At 37.6% G+C, this 26,824-nt stretch overlaps 1 protein-coding gene and 1 long non-coding RNA gene across 3 annotated transcripts; one reads left to right on the forward strand and one right to left on the reverse strand.

Moving 5' to 3' along the window:
• Positions 1–530: 530 nt before the first annotated feature.
• Positions 531–16,801, forward strand: LOC124095011 (uncharacterized). The gene is made up of 2 exons (XR_006852386.2): positions 531–895; positions 11,205–16,801. It is a non-coding gene; the product is annotated as an uncharacterized LOC124095011 (long non-coding RNA).
• Rnf6 (ring finger protein 6) lies at positions 13,467–22,958 on the reverse strand. 2 transcript variants are annotated; one of them, XM_046448104.2, is made up of 6 exons: positions 22,645–22,958; positions 21,879–21,961; positions 20,922–21,049; positions 20,044–20,254; positions 19,138–19,233; positions 13,467–16,276 (listed from the first exon to the last, which is right to left on the reverse strand). In XM_046448104.2, exons 3-6 carry the CDS (start codon positions 20,922–20,924, stop codon positions 14,514–14,516), a joined length of 2,073 nt encoding a protein of 690 aa, XP_046304060.1. In that variant the 5' UTR covers positions 20,925–21,049; positions 21,879–21,961; positions 22,645–22,958; the 3' UTR covers positions 13,467–14,513. The 2 variants fall into 2 exon arrangements, with proteins under 2 accessions (XP_046304060.1, XP_046304069.1); XM_046448113.2 differs by lacking the exon at positions 20,922–21,049.
• Between the last annotated feature and the right edge of the window lie 3,866 nt (positions 22,959–26,824).

The following is a 26,824-nucleotide window of genomic DNA, read 5'->3' on the forward strand; positions in this document are numbered from 1 at the left end:
ACTTAGAGAGACCATATCTCAAATGAAAAGATCTGGGGATGTTGCTCAGTGGCGAAGCGCCTGTGGGTTCAATCTCCAGTGCCAATTTTAAAAAGGGTGGGGGGGGGGCGAGATTTCAAAAGCAGATTTTAAAAGGAAAGTAAGCAATCACAACATTTCTGGATTTCTGGGATTCTTGACAGATCTGGAGTGTTGTGTTTGAAAGGCCAGTGTGTGAGTGTGGTTTTGAGCAGTTAAAAATCCAGGTGTCACAGCAAGCGGTCACGGTTGTCAGCCAGGTGGTCGCAGCGATCGCGAAGCGCTGGTTTTGTAGAAAAGCTGGAGAGCGTGACGTGCTGAGAAGATCCACGTGGCATCAGGCCCATCAGCCAGGTGCGGCTCAGCAGCCAGCTGGGCTGAGCGCCCAGTGCCGCACCCCGGGCTCAGGGGCCAGCCAGGCAAGCTACAGTGGGAGATTTGCCTCCAAGAACAGGTTTACTCACGTACGCAGACTCGCGCTTGCGCTTGCGCACGCGCACTGCTGTCGGACACCTGGGGCCCTGCCTCAAGATTGGTCCTCTTGGGCCACCGTCGCCCACCCGGCAGTAGCGTATATAGATGCCTTTCTTGCAAGGTTGGAATAAGACGTTAAAGGTGTTGATTTCTGATTTGGAGGACGCGAAAGCAACAGAGATCCTCCCCGCTCTCCTTTCGCCCACTGACCCCCGACCTTCGCTCAGACACTTTGCAAGAGCCCCAGCCCGGCATGAACCTTCCGGCGCGGCAGTCCCAGAGCCCACTTGCAGCCATCCTCCTTGGTTGCTTCTAGGCCTGGCTGCGAGGAGTGGGACTCCCAACCTTTGTTGGGAGACAAAGAACAAGAAAAGGGAGCCTGGAAAATTAACTGGCACAGAGGGTAAGATTTAGACAAGGCTGATGGCTTTAGGGATTGCGGAGTGTCCCGTGTAGCTGCGCTGCAAGAGTGCTCTAATGTGCCATAAACATGATGTCTCGATTTTCTAGACTTCAGGTTAATTTCTCACGCCTAGCTGTCACATACAACCCACCCTTCCCTGCTCCCATTGATGCACTGATTAAAAAGAAGAAAATAAAATGATCCCCACCCATTGTACCAGACCAAATTCTGGAAGTTTATTCAGTGACTTGATGGGTACATTAGTGACTAAGTAACTTATTCAAGGTAACATTGACAACAGGTGGCAAAGTCAGAATCTGAACTCCGATCTCGTGGACTCTAGGGGCTGTGCTATGAACCAAGATGCTAGAGGACTCTCAGAAATGTTTAGTCCCAGCCCTAATTGAAGCCAGCTTAGACCACAGTGCTGACGAATAAAGCATACCAGATGCTAAGAGTCAAAAAAATAGAACCAGAAGTCAGTAAATTATTTAAAGTAAGACTCCATGGGTATCTGGGTTTTAGTTTCCTTATCTGGATGAAACAGAATTGGACCTGCTGAAGTCCAAGATCTCTCCCAGCCCTAATAGTCTAGGAATTCTAGAGAATATAATTGGTAATTTGCTGGTTGCCATCTAGAATATCACAACATTGTCTTCTGGGTGATGAAGACTTTTAGATTGATAAACATAGATGAAGCAGCACCAAGGTGAACTGGCCTCACCATTGCTGATTTGAAACTAGGTTCTAAACTGCTTGGTGCACGAGGACAGAGAGAAATGCTGATGGTTGCCTGGTAGATGACTGTGAAATAATCCCCCTTTTCATTCTCCCCTCAACCCCCTTCTGCCAGACAAAACTTAATTGTGTCACATTGGAAGAAAAACAGACTCTTGAGACAGGAGTAAATCTGTAGTCAAAAAGCTACAAACCACTTTGTAAAGAGCCCTCACAACACATCTGGCCGACTAGCTACTTCTGGAATTACTAAGAATCCAATGAAATTTACATTTCACCTTTCAAAACAAATGTAACCAAACAAGGAGGACATTACAGCCCCTGCTTAAGGAACATTTGCTGACTTCTTTTAAACCAGAGGCAGATGACAGAAGTGCAGAACAAGGGGAGTTTTAAGCAAAAGCTGCAACTATTTTTTTCCACTCTGGAACTTTACAATAGACAGATCAGAATAGGTTACTGAAGAGGATTCTGTTTGTGAGTAAATTGGCTTTTAGACTCAAAGGCCTTCACTCCCCTGAAATAGGATGGGACTTTCTTCAATTTGAGATATAATAAAAATGCTTCCCATTATGACAGACCCTTAGATGGAAGTATGCATCTTTGCCTCAAACACTCAAAATCACATGAGGGGCTTGGTTTGGACATAAGCTCAGTTTGTGCTGGAATAACCTTCAGTAGCTGTTATTTGTTTACATTTCATATGTTCATGTGAAATTTTATATGTTATGTCAATAGGAAGACAAAGAATTTCCATTTAAGGCAATTTGACCCATCTTATGGAAACTCTCCCTGTTTTCACTTCAGATATCCTTTTGTAGAATGCAGCAGAGGAGGGGGCAGGTTGAAATTAATTTAACTCCTTGCCAGTATGCTTGGCTTATGGAGCTCTAGACTGAGTTCTAGATGAATAGCATTCATTCATTTTCATCTTTAAGCTCCTTGGAGATAGGATTTCACAATCTACTGGATAAACCACACATTAAATAACCCCTTACCTTTGGAATTGTTTTCATGGCCCTAATCTAATCTTTCCTCCATTATATAATCTTAGATCTGGAAAATAAAGGTAAATGTATAGATGCTTCCCAACTAACAATGGAGTTACATTCTAATAAACCCATCATAAATTTAAAATATTCTAAGTGGAAAATGTATTTAATGCACCTACCCTACTGAACATCCTAGCTTAACAACATAGCACATTGTAGAGAATCAGTTTTCCCCTGTGATCACAGGGCCGACTGGGAGTTGAAGCTCACTGAAGCTGCTCAGCATCTCCAGAGAGGATCAGGCCACATATCAGTAGCCCAGGAAAAGATCCAAATTCAATATTCAGAGAGAGGTTTCTACTGAATGCATACTGCTTTCCCACCATTATAAAGTTGAAAAACAGTGAGTTGATCCATCCTAATTTGAAGACTATCTGTATTAGTTTTCCACAAATTTGATGAATTAAAACAGATTAACTTACAGTTTTGTACACAAGAAATCCAAAACAGTCACAGGGCTAAAATTAAGGTGTTGACAGTGCAGTGTTCCTTTCTGGAAGCTGTGGGAGTGGGCCTTTTGCTTACCTTTTATTTTAGAGGCTGACCACATTCCTTGGTTTATCGCCCCCTATCTCCATCTTCAAAACCAGCAGTGTTGCATCTCTGACCATTTACTCTGAACCAGTAAAGTTCACTGATTTTAAGGACATGTGATTAGATTAGGCCCACTGTTTTGGTTTTTGTTTTTGGAAGGAAAAATAGAAACGTACCACACCGGCAGATACTTACTGTGAACAAACCAAGAACAAACGTTACCTCAAGGCTAAAGCCAATGATCCCAAAATTGGACATGAGTCAGCAACAAAAGTCTTTTACTAATAAAACTCCTGACTGGATGAAGTGCTTATAATACTTTATGTTGATATTTATGAAGCACTTTAAAAAAAATTTATTTTAGTTGTAGATGGAAACAATACCTTTAATTTATATTTATGTGGTGTTGAGGATTGAACCCAGTGCCTCACACATGCCAGATGAGTGCGCTACCACTGAGCCACAACCCTAGCCCCTTATGAAGCACTTAAAACAATGTGCCAGGGACATTTAGTGTATGTGTGCACTACTTGGTAGGTGCTATTGTTCATATTTTACGAATGAGACTGATGGCCAGAAAATTAAAGTTTTTCTTGGTTGTGGAGGGTACCAGGGGATTGAACTCAGGGGCACTCAACCACTGAACCACATCCTCAGCCCTATTTTGTATTTTTTAAAAATATTTTTTTAGTTGTCAATGGACCTTTTTTTTTTATTTATTTATATGTGGTGTTGAGAATTGAACCCAATGCCTCACACATGCTAGACAAGCGCTCTAACACTGAGCCACAATCCCAGCCCCTATTTTGTATTTTTATTTAGAGACAGGGTTTCACTGAGTTGCTTAGCACTTTGCTTTTGCTAAGGCTGGTTTTGAACTCGTGGTCCTCCTGTCTCAACCTCCCAAGCTGCTGGGATTACAGGCATGTGCCACCTCACCCAGCTAAAATTAAGGTTTTTGCATGAGGCCCCCTGACCCATTATGTGGCAAATTTGGAATATGAGCTGACATCTGTCACCAAAGTCTGTGTTTTTAATCATTATAATTGCCTCTCAGAGCATTCTGCTCACATGGAGTGCTGGTTGCAGATCTGGCTTTGGCCAAAGGGTTTGCAAACCTTAAGAGGATTCAAAGGCCAGCAGTGAAGAAATAGGATTTAACCTGAAGAAGAAAACACTGAAATGCAGCCAGGTGCAATGGTGCATGCCTGTATTCCCAGAGACTCAGGAGACTGAGGCAGGAGGATCACAATTGAGACAGCCTCAGCAATTTAGGGAGGCCTTAAACAACTTAGCAAGACCCTGTCTCAAATTTAAAACAATAAATAAATGAAAAAAAAGGACTGGGAATGTAGCTCAGTGGTGAAGTGTTCTTTGTAATAATACACATGTATCTATGTGCATGTGTTACATTTAATAATTTATAACTTCTCTACCTATAAACACCTGTATATTTGGAGTATTTTTTAAAATAACTTGTTACTGGAAGTAATGTGCAATCAAAATAGTTTAAAGGCTATGTTTCTAAATTTGTTTCCTCTAGGCCAATCTATGAACTTGCACTTCTCAAAATCAAAGGTCTATAATCACATCTCTGAAAAGTTCCTTCCTCCCTTATATTCAATATACATTTAGAGAACATCCACTATGTCCCAGCTCCTGCTAGGATTTGAAAATACAAAAAAGAAGCCAGGCATGGTGGCACACACCTGTAATCCCAGTGATTTTGGAGGCTGAGGCAGTAGATAACAAGTTCAATGATAGCCTCAGCAATTTATTGAGATGCTGTCTCAAAATAAAAAAATAAAAAGGTCTGAAGATGTAGCTCAGTGGTAAAACACCCCTGGGTTCAATTCCCAGTACCAAAAACTAAAAAGTTGAGATGCAAATCACAGCAATCTTAGCTTATCTGATGGCAATTAGGATCAAGGAATAGAAGATTCAGAGTATACCAAAATTGAATTGAGATTCTTCTAGAAGTACAGGCTGCTAAATATGGGTGGCAGTTATGAAGGCACACTACTTAAAAGAGCATAATGGACTAGTAGACTTCAGTTGCCACACTATTGCATCAGCCTCAGTACTCAAACCCAAACTTCCCTGCCCCTTAGCCAGGGATGAAGCATGTAGGTAGTCCTGGAACTGGGCCATTTCTGCCCAGAGAACTCCTTTGTCAGTCTGAAGGACTCCCTACCTGAGCCTCTCAGAACTCACTCCAGGCAAAAGCTTTTCCTATCTAAGCCTCCTTCCTTCCCTTTCTTCTCTCAAACATGTCAGATCTACATGATGACCTGGAGGTCCTTATCTACTCCTGCTCCCTCCCCATTTATCCTTAAATATCCAGTGTTTCCACAATCTATCTCTTGAATGTATAATTCTGTCTTGGTGCTGCTTCTCAGAGACCTAAATTGACACAAATATTGAGTGTGTGATGAAAAGGAAATAACAGCTTTGGTCTTCATAAGCCTTAGCAATTAACTGAATGAGAATTTTTAAGTGCTGGTTCCTGAGAATCTAAGAGGATGTGCTTTTCAGACAGTCCATCTTTTACACCTGAGTCTAGGAGTCCAAGTTTACTTTAGTGTTTAAATATAACAGGTTAAATGTTCCTAGTTTATTTTAGTGTTTTAAGTCACTGTAATAAGGGCCTAAGAAATATGGCCTGAAGGTATTCATCTGATGGAAAATGAGAAATGCCTGAAATGGCATACTTACCACCCCTGCCATCATCTCTGATCTGCAACCTGCACTGCTATGACATTGGCAATTAAAATTACTTCAGGAGCCTGCAACTTCCCAAGCCAGCTGTGGGAGTGTTCTCAGAGACCAATGATGAATCAGCTCAAACTTCTCCAAAGCCCTAAAAAACCAGATAGCTCATGGCTCATAATATTTGTCCTAAATACATTAGAAGCTTTTTGTTATATTGATCTTGAATCATTAGCCTTGTAAGACCAACAATTATACATCTTCTGGCAATGAACACACGGAGTCAGAATTTTGAAAAAAAATTTTGTAGATATTAAAGACATTAAAAACAAAATACAACATTATTTTGCCTTGCTTCTAAACAGCAAGGTTATGACCTTAGGTAAATTATTTAAGTTCTCTAGGTAATTCTGAGAATTGTTGGTGTTGAGACTTAACATTATACAATCACTGAAACTGTAATCCTCAGTTAAGGGGTCAAAGTTATTCTTCGTTTCTCAGGAGGACTGGTCTAGTTCAGAAAATACCTTTCCATAGGGATATGGTACACTTTCCTTAGGTGCCTGTGGTAATTGTCCCTCTCAGTATATTTGGTCAAGATAGTGAAGTGAACAAACTGTTTGAAGAGCTCCATGGTGATGTCATGTTGAATAAGGTGTTTGCTAATACCAGCACACAAACAACTTTGCTATCACTCACAGGATGAACACTCTTTAAAATTAAATCTAAATCCTCTTTCTTTGCCAAACAAAAGTCAGAACACAGTTAATGGTGAGACACATCCACTATTATTCTGTAATGGGTTAACAAGGCCCTGGCAGTCACCAGGCCCCTTTCCCAATCTTGCTTTCTCCCCACACATGGTTAGCCTGGCTGTAGGTCCTTTAGCACAGAGTGGGAAGGTTCCTCCCCCACTGGCTGGAAACTTAGCAAAGAGATTAGATGGAATCAATGAGAGACAAGACAAATCACACACAACCAAAGCCACTGTTTGCCAGGCAGAGAGGCCAGAGTCAGAGATTTCAACCTTGGTATACCCGTGGTGGCAGGTAGACACAATGTGTTTAGTAGGAGGATAAAGACAGGCAAATTTGAAATTGGAAAAAGGCAAGCTTCACAGTCTCAAGCACTCTCATTCAAGATAAACTCTTAAATTATTTCTTCAGGCCAGGCGCATTGGCACATGCCTGTAATCCCAGTGACTCAGGAAACTGAGATGGGAGGATCAGAAGTTCAAGGCCAACCTCAGCAACTTAGCAAGGCCCTTTGTAACTTATGAAAACCCTGTCTCAAAACAGAAAAAAGACTGGGGATGTAGCTCAGCTGTAAAGCACCCTTGGGTTCAATCCCCAGTATAAAACAAAAACAAAAACAACAAAAAAAAGATGTATTTCTCAAATTTTACATCATTCTATTTGTTAATTTGCAGGACTATTAGATTTTTCTGCTTTTGCTGAACTTGAATAGTGTTTACATAACCTTGTGGGTTATACAAATTTTTGTGGGCTGGTCTGGGAGATTTTCCTCTATTACCTCAAACCACAGGCATGGTATTATTTCTATTATAACAGGTTGAATGTTCCTAGTTTATTTTAGTGTTTCAAGTCACTGTAATAAAGGCCTTAAAAACACATTCTTACAAAAAAAAATCTTACAAGGTTCTAATGTATAAGCTAGCTGTAAGCAGAGTCTACATATATACTGAAACTCCTATGCATTTACTCATTAAAAGTATATTTTGTGACCTAGTAATGTACATAGCATTGTGGTGAGGATAACTTCAAAGAATTCACAGTTTCTTGTAGAAGACAAAGTAAGACAAAATTCATATGGGGACACTGGGGGACCACAGTGTGATTTTCATGACCCTCAATACTTTTGAGTCCTTTTCCCCCTAAAAAATATTAAAAATTACATATTACAACTGTGCCTATATTCAGATAAATAGAATCCAAGCTGTATTATATTCTCTTTAGATATGTAACTAGTTTTAAAAGAAATTAAAACATTTCATGGACCCTCTATGTATTATAGGCTCTGGGTACTACACCTACTATGCCCAATAGATAAGTCGACCCTGGAGATGAGGATTTGCAGAAGTGATACTTGAGAAAAGGATTATTACCAGAAAAGAGGGGAAAGATCATTTTAGGAAGAGAAGGCATGGACAAAATCTTAAACTTATGAATGTTAAGGTAAGAGGTCCCATGAGGGACCCTAATTGGTAAAAATGAGTTTGGAAAAGGTAGGCAGAAGCCAAAATATGAAGAATCTTGTCTGCTATTCTAAGAACAATGAGGAATTGATAGAGATATCTGTGGAGTGACATGTCCAAATCTGTCTTACAGAGAGATTACACTGGAACCACTGGAAAGAGGATGTAGGTGCTTAAGAGACAAAGGCGGGCTGGGGCTGTGACTCAGTGGTAGAGCACTTGCCTAGCATATGTGAGGCACTGGGTTTGATTCTCAGCACCACATAAAAATAAATAAAATAAAGGTCAAGCTAAAAAATTTTTTTTTAAATTTTAAAAAAGAGAGACAATGGCAAGAATTTATATAATGATGACAGCCTTAAATCAGATAGTGTTAACAAAAATGATAAAAATTCCAAAGGACACAGGTGATCAATGAGATAAGGAGGAAGGAGGCAGAAGCCTGGGTTCTAGTACTTGACTACCCATCCAATATACAACAAATCATCCAACTCAGATATGGGAAGCAGCTACTGTCTGCAATATTTCTCCAGATCATTCTCATATTCATCCCATTAGACCAATTCTTCCAGACCTTTTGATCTCACCTTTAATCCCTCCTGTCCTGATATCCTATTTAAATTCATTTTTCCCCTTTTAAGGCTTATCAGTGTTTGGTCACAATTTTGTATTTGACCTTTGACTCTGCACTTAGTCATGAATATGAAGAACTCCTGTTGCTTATTCCGGCCCCTGGAACCTAGCCAATCCTACTTGACCTCCACATAGGTTGGGGGCAGTGTAGTTAAGTCCTTTCTGCTGTGAACTGGTGAATTTAGTAAAGGTACTGGCTGAGAGGGAAAAAGAAGGTGAGAAGCAGTTTGGAGAAAGATAGTTATTTCAATTCTGCATATATTAAATCCAAGCTTCTACAGGTATAGCCTAGACATTAACCAAAGCAATCACAATATGGTCCTAGAATTTAGGAGAATGCTCTGAGCTAGGAAGAGAGATGTGTGTAGCTAAAAAAAAAATTTACATAGCAAGCTTTACCCTAGGCTTTGAAAGGCCTGCTTGCGAGGTTGGTCCTTGGCTGGCACATAGGAACTTTGGGGGAGTGTTTCCACCACTCCCCAACTTTTAAGTAGGTCCACTGTACCTAAACAGTGCAAACAATATGGTTTATGCTGACCACCTGCTTTCAGGGAGTCTGGAATTTTGGTACTTGCTAAGCAGAGGGTACCTTTGTGACTAGCCTCCAATAAAAAGCCTTGGGCACCAAGTCTGCAATGAGCTTTTCTAGTTGAGAACACTTTTTCTATATTGTCACAATTTGTGCTAGAGGAATTAAGTATGTCAAACTTGACTTTGTTGGGACGGGACTCTAGGAAGTTTGCCAGGCTTCCTCTAGACTTATTTTCATGAACCATTCCCCTTTGCTGATTATGCTTATATCCTTTCCCTGTAATAAATCCCAGCTATAAGTACAATGACACATGGATTCCTGAGTTCTAATAAATCTAATAAATCATCCAACCTGGGGGTAGTCTTAGAGACTCACAAAATGGAGATTTTGATTCTAATCAATTAGTTTTGGTAAAATCCATAAAAGACTAATCAATCTCATACTAACAGCAGGAACACCTACAACTCGGTGCTGGGAATAAAAATGTAATTGAACCTTTGCCAAGTTGCATGGTTGCAGTAGGCCGGCCAGATAACCTGATTCCAATTTGCTAAGAGTAAAAATATCATTTTGCCTGACCCTATAGACAAAAGTGAAGATTCCTAATTCCTATTGCAAAGTGCACTGTTCTGAAATCCAGTCAAAGAACAAAAGTGACAGTCAAGGGAAAAGTAAAAAAATGCTCCTAACTATGACAGAAGCAAAATCTACTTAATTAAGAGTTAGTATGGTAGAAAGATATTCCCTTAAAAAAAAAAAAAAAAACACGACAGCAGTTGCAACAAAGATGTTGTGAGGACCATGACTATTCTTTTACCAAATTAAGAACAGTACAAAATTTCTGGTGTTGGATATAAGACCCCAAATAAAATTTCTAGAGAACGAATGTTGTATGCTGTACAAAGGGCTTATGATTGATTGTTCAACAGTATGGCAGATCCTACAGCAAGCACTAACATCAACACTATAAGATGAAATCATTCACTAGCATCCCCTTGAAAGACTTCCCACTGTCGCTACCACCAGCATCAATAGGGAAACCTTCCCTTAGTGTCTTTCTGAAGGTAGCTCTAACTCAGGTACTAAGTCAGACAGGTTGGCTGGCCAAGCAATTTACTCTACATGCAGATAAGTTTGTCAAAGAGAGAATGCTTATGAGACTCACTATTTCTATTATTCATCTTGCTAAACTTGCTCAGCAACATATGATATTCATTCAATACCAGTAATCAGTGATCGCACTTCTTTCTCTTTTTTTGGTTTGATTCTTATTTCACATCACTAGTTCAGGTAGATAGAAACTTTTTTATTATTTATACCATAAATTGCAGGATGGTGAGGAATCATAATTAAACCTGACCAAATCCAAGCTAATAGAAGAATGGATGCCACCCAAAGAATCTGGACTCAAGAATGGCTAAATCATGCCACTTCACAACACAGATTTGCATTGTTTCTTGCTGGGAAAATGCAAACATGTTTGAAATTATACAAAAGACAGTTGGATTAGAATTAAACAGAGCATTTTACATTTAAATGTATGAGAAGGAGCAGTGTATAACACATCGGGCAGCTAAGAGGTTACTCTATCTTCAAATGATTTTCCAAAGGAAATGGGATAATACTACAAAAAAAAAATGGGGCCAATTCAATTTTCATATATTTAATACTCAAAGCAAAACTTGCTTAAAAATAATTATGAACCCACAATTATCATAAGGGCAAATATACTCAGGGACTAACATGTATACTGAGAACTCACAATCTTTCTCAAGAGACTGAGGAAAAATCACCATTGATATTCTTCACCATGTCCTTTGAAACACAGAATGATGTTCTCAATGATCTGGCTTCCTAGGAAATAATTTTCTTTTTTTTTTTTTTTTTTGGCACCAGGAATTGAATCCAAGGAATGCCCTACCACTGAATTACATCCACAGGCCTTTTTGTTCGTTTCAGACAAGATGTCACTGAATTGCTGAGGCTGATCTCAAACTTGCAATCCTCCTGCTTCAGCCTTCCCAGATGCTGGGATTACAGGTGTGTGCCACCACGCTGGGCTAGGAAATTATTTTCTAACAGATGCTCACCAATTCTATACAAGATAAGGGGAAGATCTCAAATGAGCCTGCTGCCATTGCAAAAGAATACCTATTACCTCCTTCATGCAAAGGGCTGTTTCTACAGTTTTCTACTCCCCTGGCCAGAGATTATTCAAATGGAGAAATGCGACATTAAAAGTTTTATGCGGGAGTAAAATGCATTAAAAAAAAAAAGTCTCAGACTCATCTTATTAACTCTGGTCCTTAACACAGCATCTTTACAGGCCCCATTCCATCTCCTTTCTGGATACATCTTTATGATCCAGATTCTGTTTTATACCTTTCAGAAGTAATATTTCTCTCTTCTTTTATGAATAAGACAGGATTATTTGCTTATGGAAATCAGAGTAATTACAGAGATATGATATAACAAAGTTATAAAATTAGAAAGGAGTCTTTAGGAAGAAGTAAATGAGAATGAAAATTTCCCGAGGCATTTCTACTTCTCCAGAATGCCATGTAGTGGGAAAAGCACTAGCTTTGCAGGTAAATGATTGTGTGATAACTGTTTCTCTTTAAGTGTGCTAGTTACTATACTAAGTGGCAATAACACTTCAAGGATATCTTGGGAGGTTATGAATTCATGCTAGGTCCTAACAATGCTAGCTGAAAATAGAAAAATCTGGAAAACAAGAAAATAGGGTAAAAGGATGTACTTCCTTGGGAGAGCAGCTGAGAAGCTGGTAATCTCAAAATAGAAGTTTTCAAGACAGACACACTATAAAGAACAAGTTCTATGGACCCGACATGGAACATAATATATTCAAATGATGCATTTCAAACCATTTGTTCACTTCTATATTAGAACCACAAAGAATACAATCATTGCTAAATAGAAGCTACGAATAGATGAATGGGCCTTTGTATTTACAGCCTTGGTTTATTGGGAAACGAATGAATGTATTAAAGAGAACCCTTCTTTTTCTCAACTGGAATACCAATTTACTGATGCTTTAAGGTAATTTTTCCATATAGTACACTTCCTAGTTGTTTCAAGTGCATGTTTGAGACATCTTATCATGCTAGCAGCACTATTATATCTTCCTCTCCGACCGCCCCCCCTTCCTTATAGAGCTAAGGATCAAAACCAAGACTTCGTGCATGCTTTACCACTGAGCTACATCCCCCGTTCTACTGTATCATTTCTTGCAAAAGACTATGTCAAACAAAGAATAAATGTGTTTTTTTCCTTTATCCCTACTTTTTTTCATTGTCCAAGGAATACTCCATAGAACAATAAATGCTGGATTTAGGCTTCCATCATATTAGGTACACTGAAATTTGTGAGAGTGTATGAATTATTTACATATTTTTCTTAAAAAAAAATGAGACAGGGTTTTTTTGGGGGACAGGGTCTCACTATGTTGCCCAGGCTGCTCTTCAACTCATATGCTTAAACCACACTCCTGTCAACCTCCCAAGTAGCTGGCACCACAAGTATACACCACCACACCTCTTAAACTGGCATACTTTGCAACTGATTTATATCATTGCCTTCTCCTCCACTCAGGTGGTTCTCTCTTCCTCTGTGAATATGATTATCTCTTCATACTACAGTAGGGATCAAATGCCTTTTTCCAAGAACATTTTCATACCCTTCTCTTTTCTTTCAGTTTCCACTGTCATCACCCTGTTAGGTAACTGATAATGATGATGACAACTGGTAATAAAAATGATAATGATGTCTTATTGCAATAGTTCTTTTATTGGTTTCTTTGCTTCTCATTTCTCTCCATTCCATTGTGTTCTATTTGCTGTAATAGAGCAATTCCTTCTGAAACATGAAAATGATCTCATCATTTGCCACTACAATCATCAAGGGACAAGTATAACCATCTAACACATTGTTCATAAGCAAACATGAAAGTAAGAACAGTAATTTATGTTATCAATTGATCTTTGACTTCTAAGAGCAAATACATCTTTTCCATGAAGACAGGGACTTCTGGCCATCTAGCACCTGAAGAATCCACAACACCTGCTTGGCACCCAGTAAGAAATAAATATTTGGAGGGTGAATAAGCTACAGTGAAGCATAGGAAAAAAATAATTCACATTCAGTCTTTGTTTTAATATTTATTGGTAGAAATAGATCTTCAATGCATACTTTGTGTTTATAGAAATTCTACATTCTCTTAAGGTTTCTTCTTGTTTTCTTTGGAGTTTTTTGACCTCCAAGTGAACTTAACATTTTATCTATGCATTTGATTCTTTATAATAGACTTTTTTAAAATCTAAATTTGAAAAAACCATGCATCTTGTATACCTTATACTTAATCCAAAGAATTATTTGCACTTCCAAAAAAGTCACAAAAAAGGCTGAACTCAAGTTAAATAATCTATATGACCTAAATTTTCCATGTCCCATTCCTGAATAAAAAATACTTGTTCAGTATTACATATTGCTTGCTATCTAGTAAGTCAGATTGTCAGAGACGCTTCAGTAAATTATCTTTACTTCAGAATTATATCTTAATCTTCTCAGAGATGATCTTGTCAATAGTAAACATTGTGCCATATGTAGTATTAGTCCAAAAAGCTTAAATAAGAATCAAACTTGTAGTTTTTAGACTGGACATTTTAATCTTAAAATTATATATCTATCTATATATATATACACACAAGGTATACTGTGTATTAAATTATCATTTCAAGTAACTTAAATATTTATATTTAGCAAACATTCAGCCAAACATTCTTTCAAAGGCTTAGACACCAATGTCTTGACTTAGCACTAAGCCTGTGAAACTTGAAAATCCAAGAAATGTCTGCTGTAGTATTAACAATAAGACTGATTTTCAACTTACTGAATTGTGCAGATACAAAAGTGCTTAGCATGACAAAATTACCAAAATAAAAACATTTTAAAGGTTATTTGGTTCTAGCAATATTAACTATTCTGGACTTTTGGATAATTTAACATTTGCATTTTAAATTTCATATAAATTTCCTCTTTTTAACAAGTTAAAAAAGCACACAAAAAATAGTTTAAACTATAATCTGTTATTTTTCATCCTGGTTAGCTCATCACAAATAACTCAACAAAAGAATGCTTCAATAGTCATCTCTATTAAAATACAATATTTGAATAGATCCCATCATTTCACCCATTATTTGCTATGCCGGATCCTAAAACAGGCTGCCGACAGATTGGACAAGTGCAATTCTCTGAGAGCCATCGGTCAATACAATGAATGTGAAATTCATGCATGCAAGGTAATTGCCTGAGCTTGTTTCCAGTTACATAGTCACTGATACAAACACTACAGATTTTACCTAGTTCACTATCAATACCATTATGCTCATAGTTCCGGGTGGAAAGATTGTCTATCTGCTCTTTGGTTAAACCACGTATTCGATCATCATCATCACCTTCGTTTAGTAAAAAGAAATGAGCAAGGCGAAGAATAGGTAGCGTTCCAGTTTCAACTAAATTGTTTGAATTTCGCAACTGCCTGCCTCCTCTACTGTCACTGTTTTGAGTCTGAGGCTGGGTGGTCTCATTTTCAGCTTGCATTTCAGTGCTGTCTTCTTGGGCTTCCCTGGCTTGAGAGAAACCTTCACTGAGCTGGCTGTTTTCATTAACTGTACCTAAGTTACTCAGTTCTGAATGCATCTCTGGTAAATGCTGACCATTTCTCTGAATCTCTGACTCAGACTCAGCCTCCATTAAAGAACTCAATTCTCCAAACCCAGTCATGATCTGCCTTAAAATAGACCGAAGAGCCACTGAGGATGGCTCAACAAGCTCATTCTCAGAAATCCTCCGAAGAGGAACTGTTATGGTACTAACATAGGTTCGAATACCTGACCGCTCTAAACGAGAAATAGTTCGGCGAAAGCCCCCACTATTGCTTTCAACAGTGACTGTATTTTCTGCTAGCCCTACTCTAGAGCGGGTTCTATTTGCAATGCTATCCCTATCTCTATTTTCTCCAGGACGAATTCTCCTCACTTGAAGATCCAGTGTGATTGTTGGATGTCGTCGTACAGCAGTTGAGGATCTGCTGGATTCTTCTCCTTCTTCTACTGTTATTCTTGACACAAGTCTTGAATTAGAGAATGGGGCACTTACAGTACCTCTGCGTTCTCTATCTTGCTCTACAAAGACCCGAGTTATACCTCTCCTCCTCACAGACCTTCTAACTGTTTGCTGCAAAGGTCTACTTTCCCTTTGGGAATTATGATAAGCAGTGCCACTCTGTCTCTGAATTGGTGAACGGCTTCGACTGCTGAAAGCAGACCGTAATCTTATTGGCTCTAATCTTTGGTTTGTATTTCTCACTGTGACATTAGTTCTAGCTCCATTTTCCCAAATATGTGCTGCTCCAAATCTTTGCCCCTCCCTTTGCCTGAGTTCACTACCACCTGATTGGTTTGTGTGATTACTAAAATTAGCACGCGAAGCACTAGTTCTAGGAATGCCAACTGCCTGCCCAATTCTATTCCTTAACCTTCCCAGTGTTGAAAGTGATCCTTCAACTAAATTCTGCTCCCTTGAACCAAGCCTTGTCCTTGTAATGGTGGAACTATTACCACTGAAATCCATGGAGGTTTGGCTTCTTGTTCGCCTAGCCACAGGACTAGTTGATCTTTCTTGCCTATTGCTAGTACGATCCCTGCTAATATCTGAAAGTGGAATGCCTGAATAATCTTCTCCATTAATTTCAAATCCTCTATTCTCATGATTTATGTGGATTTCCAGACTAAACCGAAACTCTCCACTGTTTGGGTTTGTTCGACTCACAGCTCTCCAAGTTTGGTTCCCATTTTGTCCACTTCGAGTTGCATTTCCTGTGCGACGAAAGGTGTTCAACCATTCTAGCAGAGAATCTTCATTTGAACTTTCTCGAGGGACTTCTGAGTCTGGAAAGCAAATCAAATCAACTTCAGATCCAACTCCTAAAATCTGTCCTTAGAACTTTTTTAAAAGCTTATAAGAAAATTAGTTTGTACTGAAGAACATCTGTGAGTTTTAATGAAAGAAAAATGGCCAAAAAACAAAAACTATGAACTTCCTAAAAGTATATACTATAAGCATATTATAAAAATAGTAATACTGGGGGTGGGGTTGTGGCTCAGTGGTAGAGCACTTGCCTCACACAGGTGAGGCACTGGGTTCTATCCTCAGCACCACATAAAAACAAATAAAATAAAGGTATTGTGTACATCTACAGCTAAAAATATTTTAAAAATAGTAATACTATTTATGTAATTACAAAACTTCAAATACTATTTATTCAAAGTTGGAGAAATTCCCATACCTGCTTTCTGTTTGTGGCAAAATATTCAAATGAGAAATATATCCAATACCAAAAGTGTACATTTAAACTTTTTTACTTCATGTACTAATATTAATAAAATACATTGGCAAACTTTATGTAAAACTCATCCTGTTATCTGTGAAATCTTTCTTTTAAAGCCAACTAAATCAACATTTTTGCAACTAAATCAACATTTTTGCAACTAAGTATTTTTGTAGCCTTAGGAATTTTATATCTCAGGAAGTGCCAAAAAACATACATTCAAGAAGAAATCTAGCTTTCCAAACATAATATTAGAACCACATTAGTTGTCTTTGTGTGAAACTGGAAGACTGTAGCAAATTACTGAAGTTCTCTATGGATGTATTCTTGTCTATAAATTAGAACTAATAATAGTATCAATCTCATGAGGTTATCATTAGGATAAAAATATATATTTTATTATATACAATGTATATAAAATTATTAGTATAATACCTGGCATACAAGAAGCACTCAATAAATGTCAGCTGTTATACATAATAAAATGCATTCTCGGGCTGAGGTTGTGGCTCAGTGGTAGAGCGCTCGCCTAGCATGCATGAGGCACTGGGTTCGATCCTCAGCACCACATAAATGTAAAATAAAGATATTGTGTCCACCTAAAACTAAAAAATAAATATAAAATAATAAAATAAAATGCATTCTCTATTCATTTAGAATGTAAGCTTCATGAAGATGAAGATTTTTTACTTATTTTAGTTACTGTTAAATCCTCAGCCTCCACAATAGTATGTGGTACCAAACTCCTAATTAATATTATTGAATAAATCAATTTAGAAATCATTGTGTCCCAGATAAGCTTTTTTGACAATAATATAGTCACTGTGCCACACTTACTTTTCCATTTGTTACCAGTAAATTATATAAAGCATAAAACTCAATGGCACACATTACCTTTACAGATTTCAACTTTAAAGTTTGTTCTACTAAAAAGTAGCTGTTAAATGAGATTTCTTAGGTTTATTTCATTACTTCAGTCTCTTTCATAAACATTTTTTAAATGTTGAAGCTAGAGGTATTAATAAACTGTTGGAGACAATAAAATAACTGGTAATCTTGGGCATATTCTAAAGATGATGAAGTATTTTACATTGAATGAGTATAGTTTTGAATAAAACATATTCAAAAGGCCAATATTAAAATTTCTATCAATGTAGTACTACTTACATATTAAATACAAAGGAGAAAATGGGTTAATATAAAATTTTCATTTCAGTCTGGAAAAGGATATAATTAAAGGCAAGCAAACATTAATCATTCTAAATGTTACCTCCTTCTCTGATTAACTAGAATGTGTTAATGACAACATGTGTGGAAGAGGTCGCTAATTATCTACTAACTCTATCCTACTCTTCTTACATTGTAAACACATTGTGAATGGGCATATGACAGTCTGGCACTTAAGTGCCAGAGAAACTTAGCTGTGGTTGTGACTTAGCATGATCATACAAATGAAATCCTGGATTAGCAGGATACATCTTTCTGCAATAATGGAAACTTTCTGTATTTCTGCTGTCCAATACAGAAACCAGTAGCTGGTTTCTATGGGACTACAGAGTACAAAAATATGACTGAGGAACTTTATTTTAAATTTCATTTGATTTTAATTAATTTAAACTTAAATAGTCACATGTAGCTAGTTGTTACTGCACTGGATAGCAGAATTATAGAACAACTCAGCTAGCTGTGTGGGTCACAGGAAGATTTGTGGAGCAAAGTTTATCTTCATTCCTTGGGCTATTAGCATAAAAAAGAAACTACTATCTATTGAGCCATTCATTGCATTTTAAGGTTTTTGAATTTGTGGGGTTTTTTTTTACTAACTATAACTAATACAATGATTTTGGCATATGTGAAATTACTAACAATGAATACCTCTGGGGAGGGAAGTAAGAAATCAGGGTGTGCTTTTAATTCTATATGCTTGTCTTTAGTTTTTTTTTTTTTTTTTTTTTTTTTCTATCAGAACTTTTTTTTTTATAAGAAGTTTTTATATTGTGGCTTAGTGTTTACTCAATAAAACAAAACAAACCAACAAATGAAATGAAAAAAGGTTTCCTAACTCTCAGAATTTCTGTATTATTCTGTACACTAGTTTTTAGAAGCTAAGCTTAGTTACATCACCATAGAAAAGGTAGTGTGTATGTTCTAATATTAAAAAGAACTGTGCTGGTAATTAATTGTATATTATTTCATATATATAAATTGCCTGAAGGCAATCTGTGTATGTTCTTTTATTAATCTTCTGTCCCATACTGCCTAACCAGTCTTCTCTGCATGTAATACATAAATATTACCTGAATGAGTATCACATTAAAACTGAAAAATATTAAAAATAAACATATTATCCAGGATACAGTATTTTCATTTTGGCAACTACTCCAATCAAGCCTGTTATTTATGGAAAGAACTCCACAGTACCTCTGTTATTTGTCCCATTTCTCAAATCAGGCTGCGATGCTAGTTGTTCCTTCACTCCATCTAATCGTTGTTGTAGTTCTTCTGATGTTATTTCTCCTGAAACAATGAAAATTTGCTTTTTAAGAATTTTAAACTACCAGTTTTTATGAAAACTCATGCAGGTTAAGACCAATTTTTAGCAACCTCTAAAGACAATGTTCTATAAATTGAAAACAGTTAAAATTTTCAACTGACACAAATATATACCAATTTGGCTGTGTCTCATTTATTACTATTTTATTAAATTTTTTAAACTAAGATTTAATTTGAATAGTTAGTACTCAATTGATATATATAAGAACCTATAAGCTATAATTAAGTACATTTTTTTCCAGAGTTAAAAAGAAATTAAGAAAGGAGAGGTTCTCTAGAAAAAACTTCAAGTCTGTTTACTTGAATGTTACCCCAATACTTCATTATATGGGCTATCAACAATAAACATACATCATATAAATATATAAATTTCAGTTAGTTCATTTGTAAAAAATGTATGGACTTTTGGGGGGTTATCAATCTAGCTGAATACATAAATTATAACACCCCAAATGAGTTCAAATTGTATTTTAAATATTTTACTTGCATAAATATTACTTAAAATAAATAGGACTACATATGTTTTAAATTTTGCATTTGTATAATATGTCCAATATATCCAATAATCTCACCTACTTAAAAATACAGAAGCCACTGATTTTCTACTTTGTTATATTAAAAAGTTCTTAAAACTAACAAAAAATAAATAAAACAGTACACAATGTTTTGGGAGAAGAAAGTATAGAGGAGGAAAAAAAAAAAAAACCTCTTCTTAGTTTGAAATTCCTCTTTCCAATGATGAAAATGGTGTCTCCTCTTTTACCCATTCCTTACCAGGAGTGCCTAAAAGATTATGATCTCTCATTAGTCGATAATCTTCGTCATTGAGTTCATTAATAAATTGATAATAGGCTTCTTCTCTATGGAGACGCTCTTGCTGCCATCTTCTCTCATTTTCACGATGATTATGGTCTTGAGATGAGGTTTCTTCACCACCGTCACCTGATCTGGATCTAGACTGATTCATCCTGAGAGTCCTGGCTTCCTGTTCAAATAATATATACAAAATTCAAGGTGTTAGTTATAGACTACATATAGCCTTGCATTTTAAACTTATAGTTTTTTTATTTTTAAATTTTACCCCCTACTCAAATACTTCATTTGCCAAACCTTGCAGAAGGAACTTACATAAAAAATGAAAAACAATTGTTATAAGATAGTACACAACTGAACCTACCACTAAACTAAAGCCATTGTTTAGTCAGACAGAATTTGAGTGCAGCACATATTTCTCATTTCTCATATCTGAATACAAAAGTGATGAATTTTTTTATCTCTTTAATTCTCTAATAAAGTTGGTCTAAAAGCCCCATTTATGTTCTAAATATCTGAGTAAAATTCGTGTTAACACACAAATTTTAGGTTTGAATTATGCATGTTCTTTACTTAATAAGCAAAATTTTAGGTTTGAACTATGCATGTTCTTTACTTAATAAGCAAAGGCATTTGGGAGGGGTATAGCTTACATTTATTTCGAACAAAGTGTTCCTTCCAAAGTAAGATTCATAAATGTAATATTACTCTCACCATCGTCACTGACATTTGTTGAGGTAAAAATAATTTAGCCTAATGTATATACTGAACAGACTTGGAGTTGATCTCCCTTTCAAAACTAACAGGAAGACTTTAAAACCAAACAGGAAATAATATACCATGCATAGTTCTGAGGACCGTGAAGAGTGCAACAGAGCCTCTGTTTCCCCATATCCAGTCTCATCCCTCAGCCTGTAATGGTTAGTCCTTGGGATTTTTGAGTGCCAATTAAACTTCCAGGCTTTGCCTAAAAAAAAATGCTATTTTTGGATTACATTTAATGTCATTCCTAAGAAACTTACTTTTAAACTATAAGGAAATTAAGGGATAAAACTGTCTCATAAATATTTCATGATTTCTTAAGCATATCAATTTAGTAAATCAGTTATATAAAAGTTACCAGACTCACTTGAAGAAATTTTTAAAAATCCAGATGCCCAGATCTCATCCCCAATCCTTGATTAGAATTTTCCAAGGTAGGGCCTAGGTATATCATTAAGAGCCAATCTGAGTGTTCTGTGCATGAAAAAACTATTCCTTGACAATTACTGCTAGGTCACTAAGGAGTATGTAATGCAGCACCTGACCCAATACAGGCTTAAGCTTAAATGGCTAGGCTGCCAGGGAAACAACTGTTGCAATTCGACCTCTCAAAATGTAGCAGGTATTTATTAATAAGCAAGTTGCTTTAAGTTAGCCTACAAGTCTAAACTGCTGTAAGAGTTAACAACCATCTGATTTCACATGTATCTGTATATTAAATTACAAATTCAAGACTTTTTTTTTTTACAGATGTAATGGTTATTACATCATCATCTAAATGAAAAATATGTTAGCACTATACAGTCAAATGCTAATTAACCACTAAAAACTCAGAATTTTCCAGTTCCAGAATTAACAGGATCATAACAGCAAAGAGAGAATCGTAGGTATTGCAATAAGATGAATTTTGTAATGAGCAATTTAAAAAGTTGAAACCTAACATAAAATCAAGCCACACTATTATTATTCAAAACCTAAGAGCTTCTCCTCAAAGATAATATTCTGGTACAATTAACCACAATTAAAGTGAATACCTTATTTTTCTTTCAACATGCTTTTAATATATGCAATGGTATCCATCCTTCAGCTGTTTGCGTCTTTTTTGAGAGCTGCCCATCTGAAGCAATAAAAAGAGAGTTGAATTATTCAGTAAGTTGTCCCTCTGAAGGCCAGGAACACCTGGTAGTTATCTCCCAACTCTGCTGCAAAGCTAAAGCAAATTCTCCAGTGGATTCTGTTATACAATCATCTAGAAAATTGGATCCCCATACAATTAGGTCATAAAAAAATCTCTCTCAAGGCCCTTTTTGCCCCACAACAAAATTTAGGCCTAGACTCCTACACTGTCACTGCTCCTGGGATTAGTCTCCTCCTCTCTCAAAGGCCTTCCTTCCAATCACGTTCCCATTCAGAGACAGCCAGGGTTAAGTGACTGCAGTTTACTTCTAAACCTTCACTTTCTTTCCACCCCCACCTTCAGTCCCGCTACTGGTTCTTTTCCTGGCCGTTGCAATGGAAGCTCGCGCCGGGGGACCGTCTCCACTAGAATAAACAAACTGGGCTCCGGGGCCCAACCAACCTCTTCTCAACCGAGCCTCAAGTAACGCTTCCCTTAGAGACCTAGATTCCCACAGGGAAGCAGGTGACAGACGGTGCATCTGAACCAATCACCAGCTAGAGAAGTTCATTGACAGACCATTAACCAATCGGGGAATAGGTGGGTGGCCCCAAGAATGGCCTGCTTCCCGCGGCGTCTCCAGGAAGTAGTGGTGGAATCTAGAGTATTCCCCCCAAGCCCACCTTTCTACGAACTGGGCGGCCGGTCTCCGGCCCAGAGAAAATTTTGCAATGGGTGGCTGTCTTCTCGAGAGTCAGAGGCCGTAGCTGGAAGCGGGAGGGACTGCCGCCGCGCCTCCAGAGGCCTCTGTGCTCTCTAATCGTCCACTGAGAGACGCCGGAAGTACGTCCCGCAGCTCGGGGTCGTCCAGCCGAAGGGGAAAATATGAAGAACGGTAGGTTTCAAGTCTTTTCACAGTCTCCCACCACCAGGCTGCCCACTCAGCGGAAGGGAGCAGCTCAGCTGCCCGGCCGCACGCAGCTCGCCGGTGCGTCTAGAAACTGTGTCCGGCGGGAGCCAACGTGCCTACGTATTGCGTTCCGCCCTTAACGCCGTTGTCACGGGACGTCTTTCCCGAGTCTGAATACCCGGCTGCTCTGCGCTCGTGGCATCGGCAGTAGCGCAATTACACAGCCTTCTTTTCACATTTGGGAAGTAACAGCCCTTCCTTTGAGCTTTGATGTCACTCATCTGCTGAGCCTGGCAAGAAAGTTGCAACCAACCATCTGTTCCTATTTCATTACTGTCCGGGGGTAATGTACTATAACCATCCTGGACCTTTCCCTGATTGCTCTCTAGGACCTGGAAATTACAAATCCTAATAAATTCTAAAGTGTTTGTATTTGGACTTTGTTTTGAAACTTCCAGCATTCTTCTGTCTCCACCGCCGCCCCCGCCTCCAAGATGTGACACTTGCCAAATTTACCATTAGTTAAGATCCTGACTAGGTCTCTGCCCAGGCTAGTATAGGGCCCATTCCTGACACCCCCACTATCCAATTACTTAATCACTTGACTTGCTCACACTACTGTTATTCGTCATTCTTTCATTCGGTTCATTATTGCGTTAGCTTTTGGGGAACTACAATCATTATTCTGGATCCCTGAGTAACAACAAGCAATTCTTAACATTAGGGAGCTATCATTGTAATAGGGGTAAATGGACAAGTTTTTTTTTTTTTTTTTTTTTTTTTAATATTTATTTTTTAGTTTTCGGCGGACACAACATCTTTGTTGGTATGTGGTGCTGAGGATCGAACCCAGGCCGCACGCATGCCAGACGAGCGCGCTACCGCTTGAGCCACATCCCCAGCCCTGGACAAGTTTTTTTTTTCTTCTTCTTCCTTTCTTTTCTTTTAATCAGCATATTGATGTAGATAACAACAACAAAAAAAAGTATAGGTAAAGTAACCTACGAGGCTCTTCAAGATTTCTGTGCTGTATACTCCTACCAATGATATCTTGGCACTCCCCAACTACTTGAAGTTCCTCAATAAGATATAGGAACTATTGAACAACCCCCGACCTTTTACCTAACTAATTTCCTCCATCTCCCAGAACTCAGCTCAAACCTCATCTTTAAAGAAATTTTCCTGATATGCCAGAAGTGTTCCCTTCACCTCACTGTAGTGCAATAGCCACACAAAAGCTTATGTACCTTTTGTGAGCTCCCCACCCCCCACTCCATCTCCATGCCTCTCTCCCTCTCCCTACTCCACACTCTCTCTGTCTCTCTTTCTCCTCTCTATAGGAGAAAACGCAGGCCATGATTCATGCTAGACAAGAGCTCTACCACTGAGCTACACCCCCAACCCTGTAAATATTTCTTTTAAAGCATTGACATTTATTTAACAAATACAGAGTCTTACTATATATTAGTGCTGGTGAAAACAGCAGTAAATCAGACAAAAATATCCTCCTGGAACAAGGTCTTTGCTCCTTTTTTCAACGGAAAAAGACAGCCATTGAGCAAGTACTTAGAGTGATTTCTTGTTAATTTATAGGTCTTTTCCACCTAGAACCCAAGCTCCTTAAAGATAAACAAATTATTTTACTTATTTTTATAGTTCCAAAACTTAGCATGGCACCTGGCAGATAGTCTCCTCACCTACTGGGTAGATAAGCAGAGAAATGACAACAGAATTAATGAATGTTAATCCTGTGAGTGAACCATGTGATATATCCAAAATTGGCAAAAATCATTTTAAATATGAGTTTTAAAGCATGCAGTACTTCATCAAGTGCAAGTACTTTTTAAATGTTAAATGGAAAAGACTCTCCTAAAAGCCAACAAGTGCAAAAATATGGTCAAGTGATTTATCAGGTAGGAAGCTACATGTTTTGGAGAGTAGAGTCAAGCAATAAGTAATTTGAATTCAACACTTTGTTTCCATTTTTGTAGTCTGAAACAGTGTGACTACTAAAGAGAACTAGAAGGAAAGTTGGCATAGAGACATGAATCATTTGGATGCCTATTTCCAGGTCTCAAAACCTGCTAAAACCTCTAATCTAAATAATCTCAGTTTACTGGATTGGTATCTGGCCTTTTTAGTGTGTATGTATCTCAATTCAAGGACTTTTTGGCAGGGGTACTGGAGATTGAACTCGGGGGTGCTTTACCACTGAGCTACATTCCCAGACCCATTTATTTATTTTGAGATAAGGTCTCTTTAAGTTGCTTAAGGCCCTGCTAAATTTCTGAGGCTAACCTCAAACTTGTAGTCCTCCTGCCTCAACCTCCTGAGTTGCTGGGATTATAGGTGTGTACTCTACACACAGCTAATTACACAACTTAATAATTACAAATAAAGAGATGTAAAAGAAATAAAACCATAAAATTAAAGGATTCTGTGTATATTTGGTATAATATGTATGATGCTTAAGAGATTTGAGTTCATAGAATAACAGTCTTGATTAAAACTTAAAATGCAATATTTAGACTTCTAAGTTTAAGTTGAAATCTTAGTGTATGGATGGCATCAGAAAAGCTGAGATAAATCTAGCTCTTCAATGGAAATTCTCTAGAGAAGGAGCCAGCTGAAACTGTTATTTAACAGTTAATTAAATTTTATTGTTAATTTAGAAAGTATTTTTAAGGGATTCAGGAAAGAGTTAAACCAATATTTGGACAAAATGAAATATTAAATTTACAAATACAGTGTAAAATTTTTGAAGATGGTTAATTATGTGAATAAAATTGAGAGTTAATGAAACAAACTCCAAATGATTATGAAAGTTTATTATACATGTTAATATAAATAATAAGAGCTGTAAAATAAGTGTAAAGGCTAAAATATAACTAGGGCATTGAATCTGGAACCCAAATATCTAATTAATTCATTAGCAGTTATCCCAATTTCTTCTCCTCTCATCTGACCCCTGCACCTGGTAATTACTAATCTACCTTCAGTCTTTGGCTTTTCCTATTCTGAACATTTCAAACAAATAGAATTATGCACTATGTGGTCTTCTGTGTCTGGCTTCTTTTACTTAGTAGAAGGTTTTTAAGGGTCATATTATAGCATGTCTCAGTACTTTGTTCCTCAAGGAAAACTTCTAAATAGTCATTTTAAGTATATAAAACCATCCTCAAAGACACTCCTGATAACTAGGGTCTTCTTTAGTTCAGAGACTATTTTGGGTCAGGTTGTTTAGAAACAGGGACCAAGTTTGAGTTTCTTGTTTAAGTTTCAATAGGGGAGGGCTCTCTGGAAAAGGAGAGTGAGGGAGCAAGAATGGTAAGGAAGACAGGGATACAAGAATGAGACTCCATTTATCCTCCATAAGTCAACACTTTGTGTTGCCCATGAAGTTCAGCTTTTTGTACCTGCATACCAGTCTGTCTCTGGGTGAGAAGCAGGAGGAGATCATCAAAGCCTCATGGTTGAGGTGGCTCCTGTTTTATTCAATGGAAATTCTCTAGAGAAGGAGCCAGCTGAAACTGTTATTTAACACTCACAGCAACTGGAATAAAGATGCACAGGTGTATAAAGTAGATTTGGACAGGGTGCAAAAAACATTCGCTTTGGTTCACTATATTGCTTAGATCACTTCTCACATTATTTACTCCATCAAGAAATTTTCCAGAATTCTTATTAGTTACAATGTCTAGGAAACTTTTTACAAGAGTAGAGTAACAAGATGAGCAGAAGTCACCACTGCTGCAATTGGTCCCAAGGCCATCACTGATACTCATCATTTCCCTCTTCCACTACCCTTTCTAGATTCCCTTCCACCTCAGCTAGCCCTTTGCTGTCATGGGTGTCTTGACAGACAGATTGAACAAGGCACTCACCTTCAAGGAGAATAAGACCCTGTTTATCATGCTTTCAGGTTGTGGTTGCTGTACTTTTCCATTTATATT

This window comes from Marmota monax, unplaced genomic scaffold (assembly GCF_021218885.2).
Source record: "Marmota monax isolate L192 unplaced genomic scaffold, Marmota_monax_Labrador192_F-V1.1 WCK01_AAM20220418_F8-fsc00043, whole genome shotgun sequence".
Lineage (NCBI taxonomy): Eukaryota > Metazoa > Chordata > Mammalia > Rodentia > Sciuridae > Marmota > Marmota monax.

Bases quoted from the DNA above. Each gene is read 5' to 3' on its own strand.
- Rnf6 (XM_046448104.2), bottom strand. The intron at 19,234-20,043 runs GTAAGGAATGGG...TCATTGTTTCAG, and splicing joins TAATCTTTTAGGCACTCCTG to GAGAAATAACATCAGAAGAA. The intron at 16,277-19,137 runs GTACTGTGGAGT...TTTGCTTTCCAG, and splicing joins AAATGGGACAAATAACAGAG to ACTCAGAAGTCCCTCGAGAA.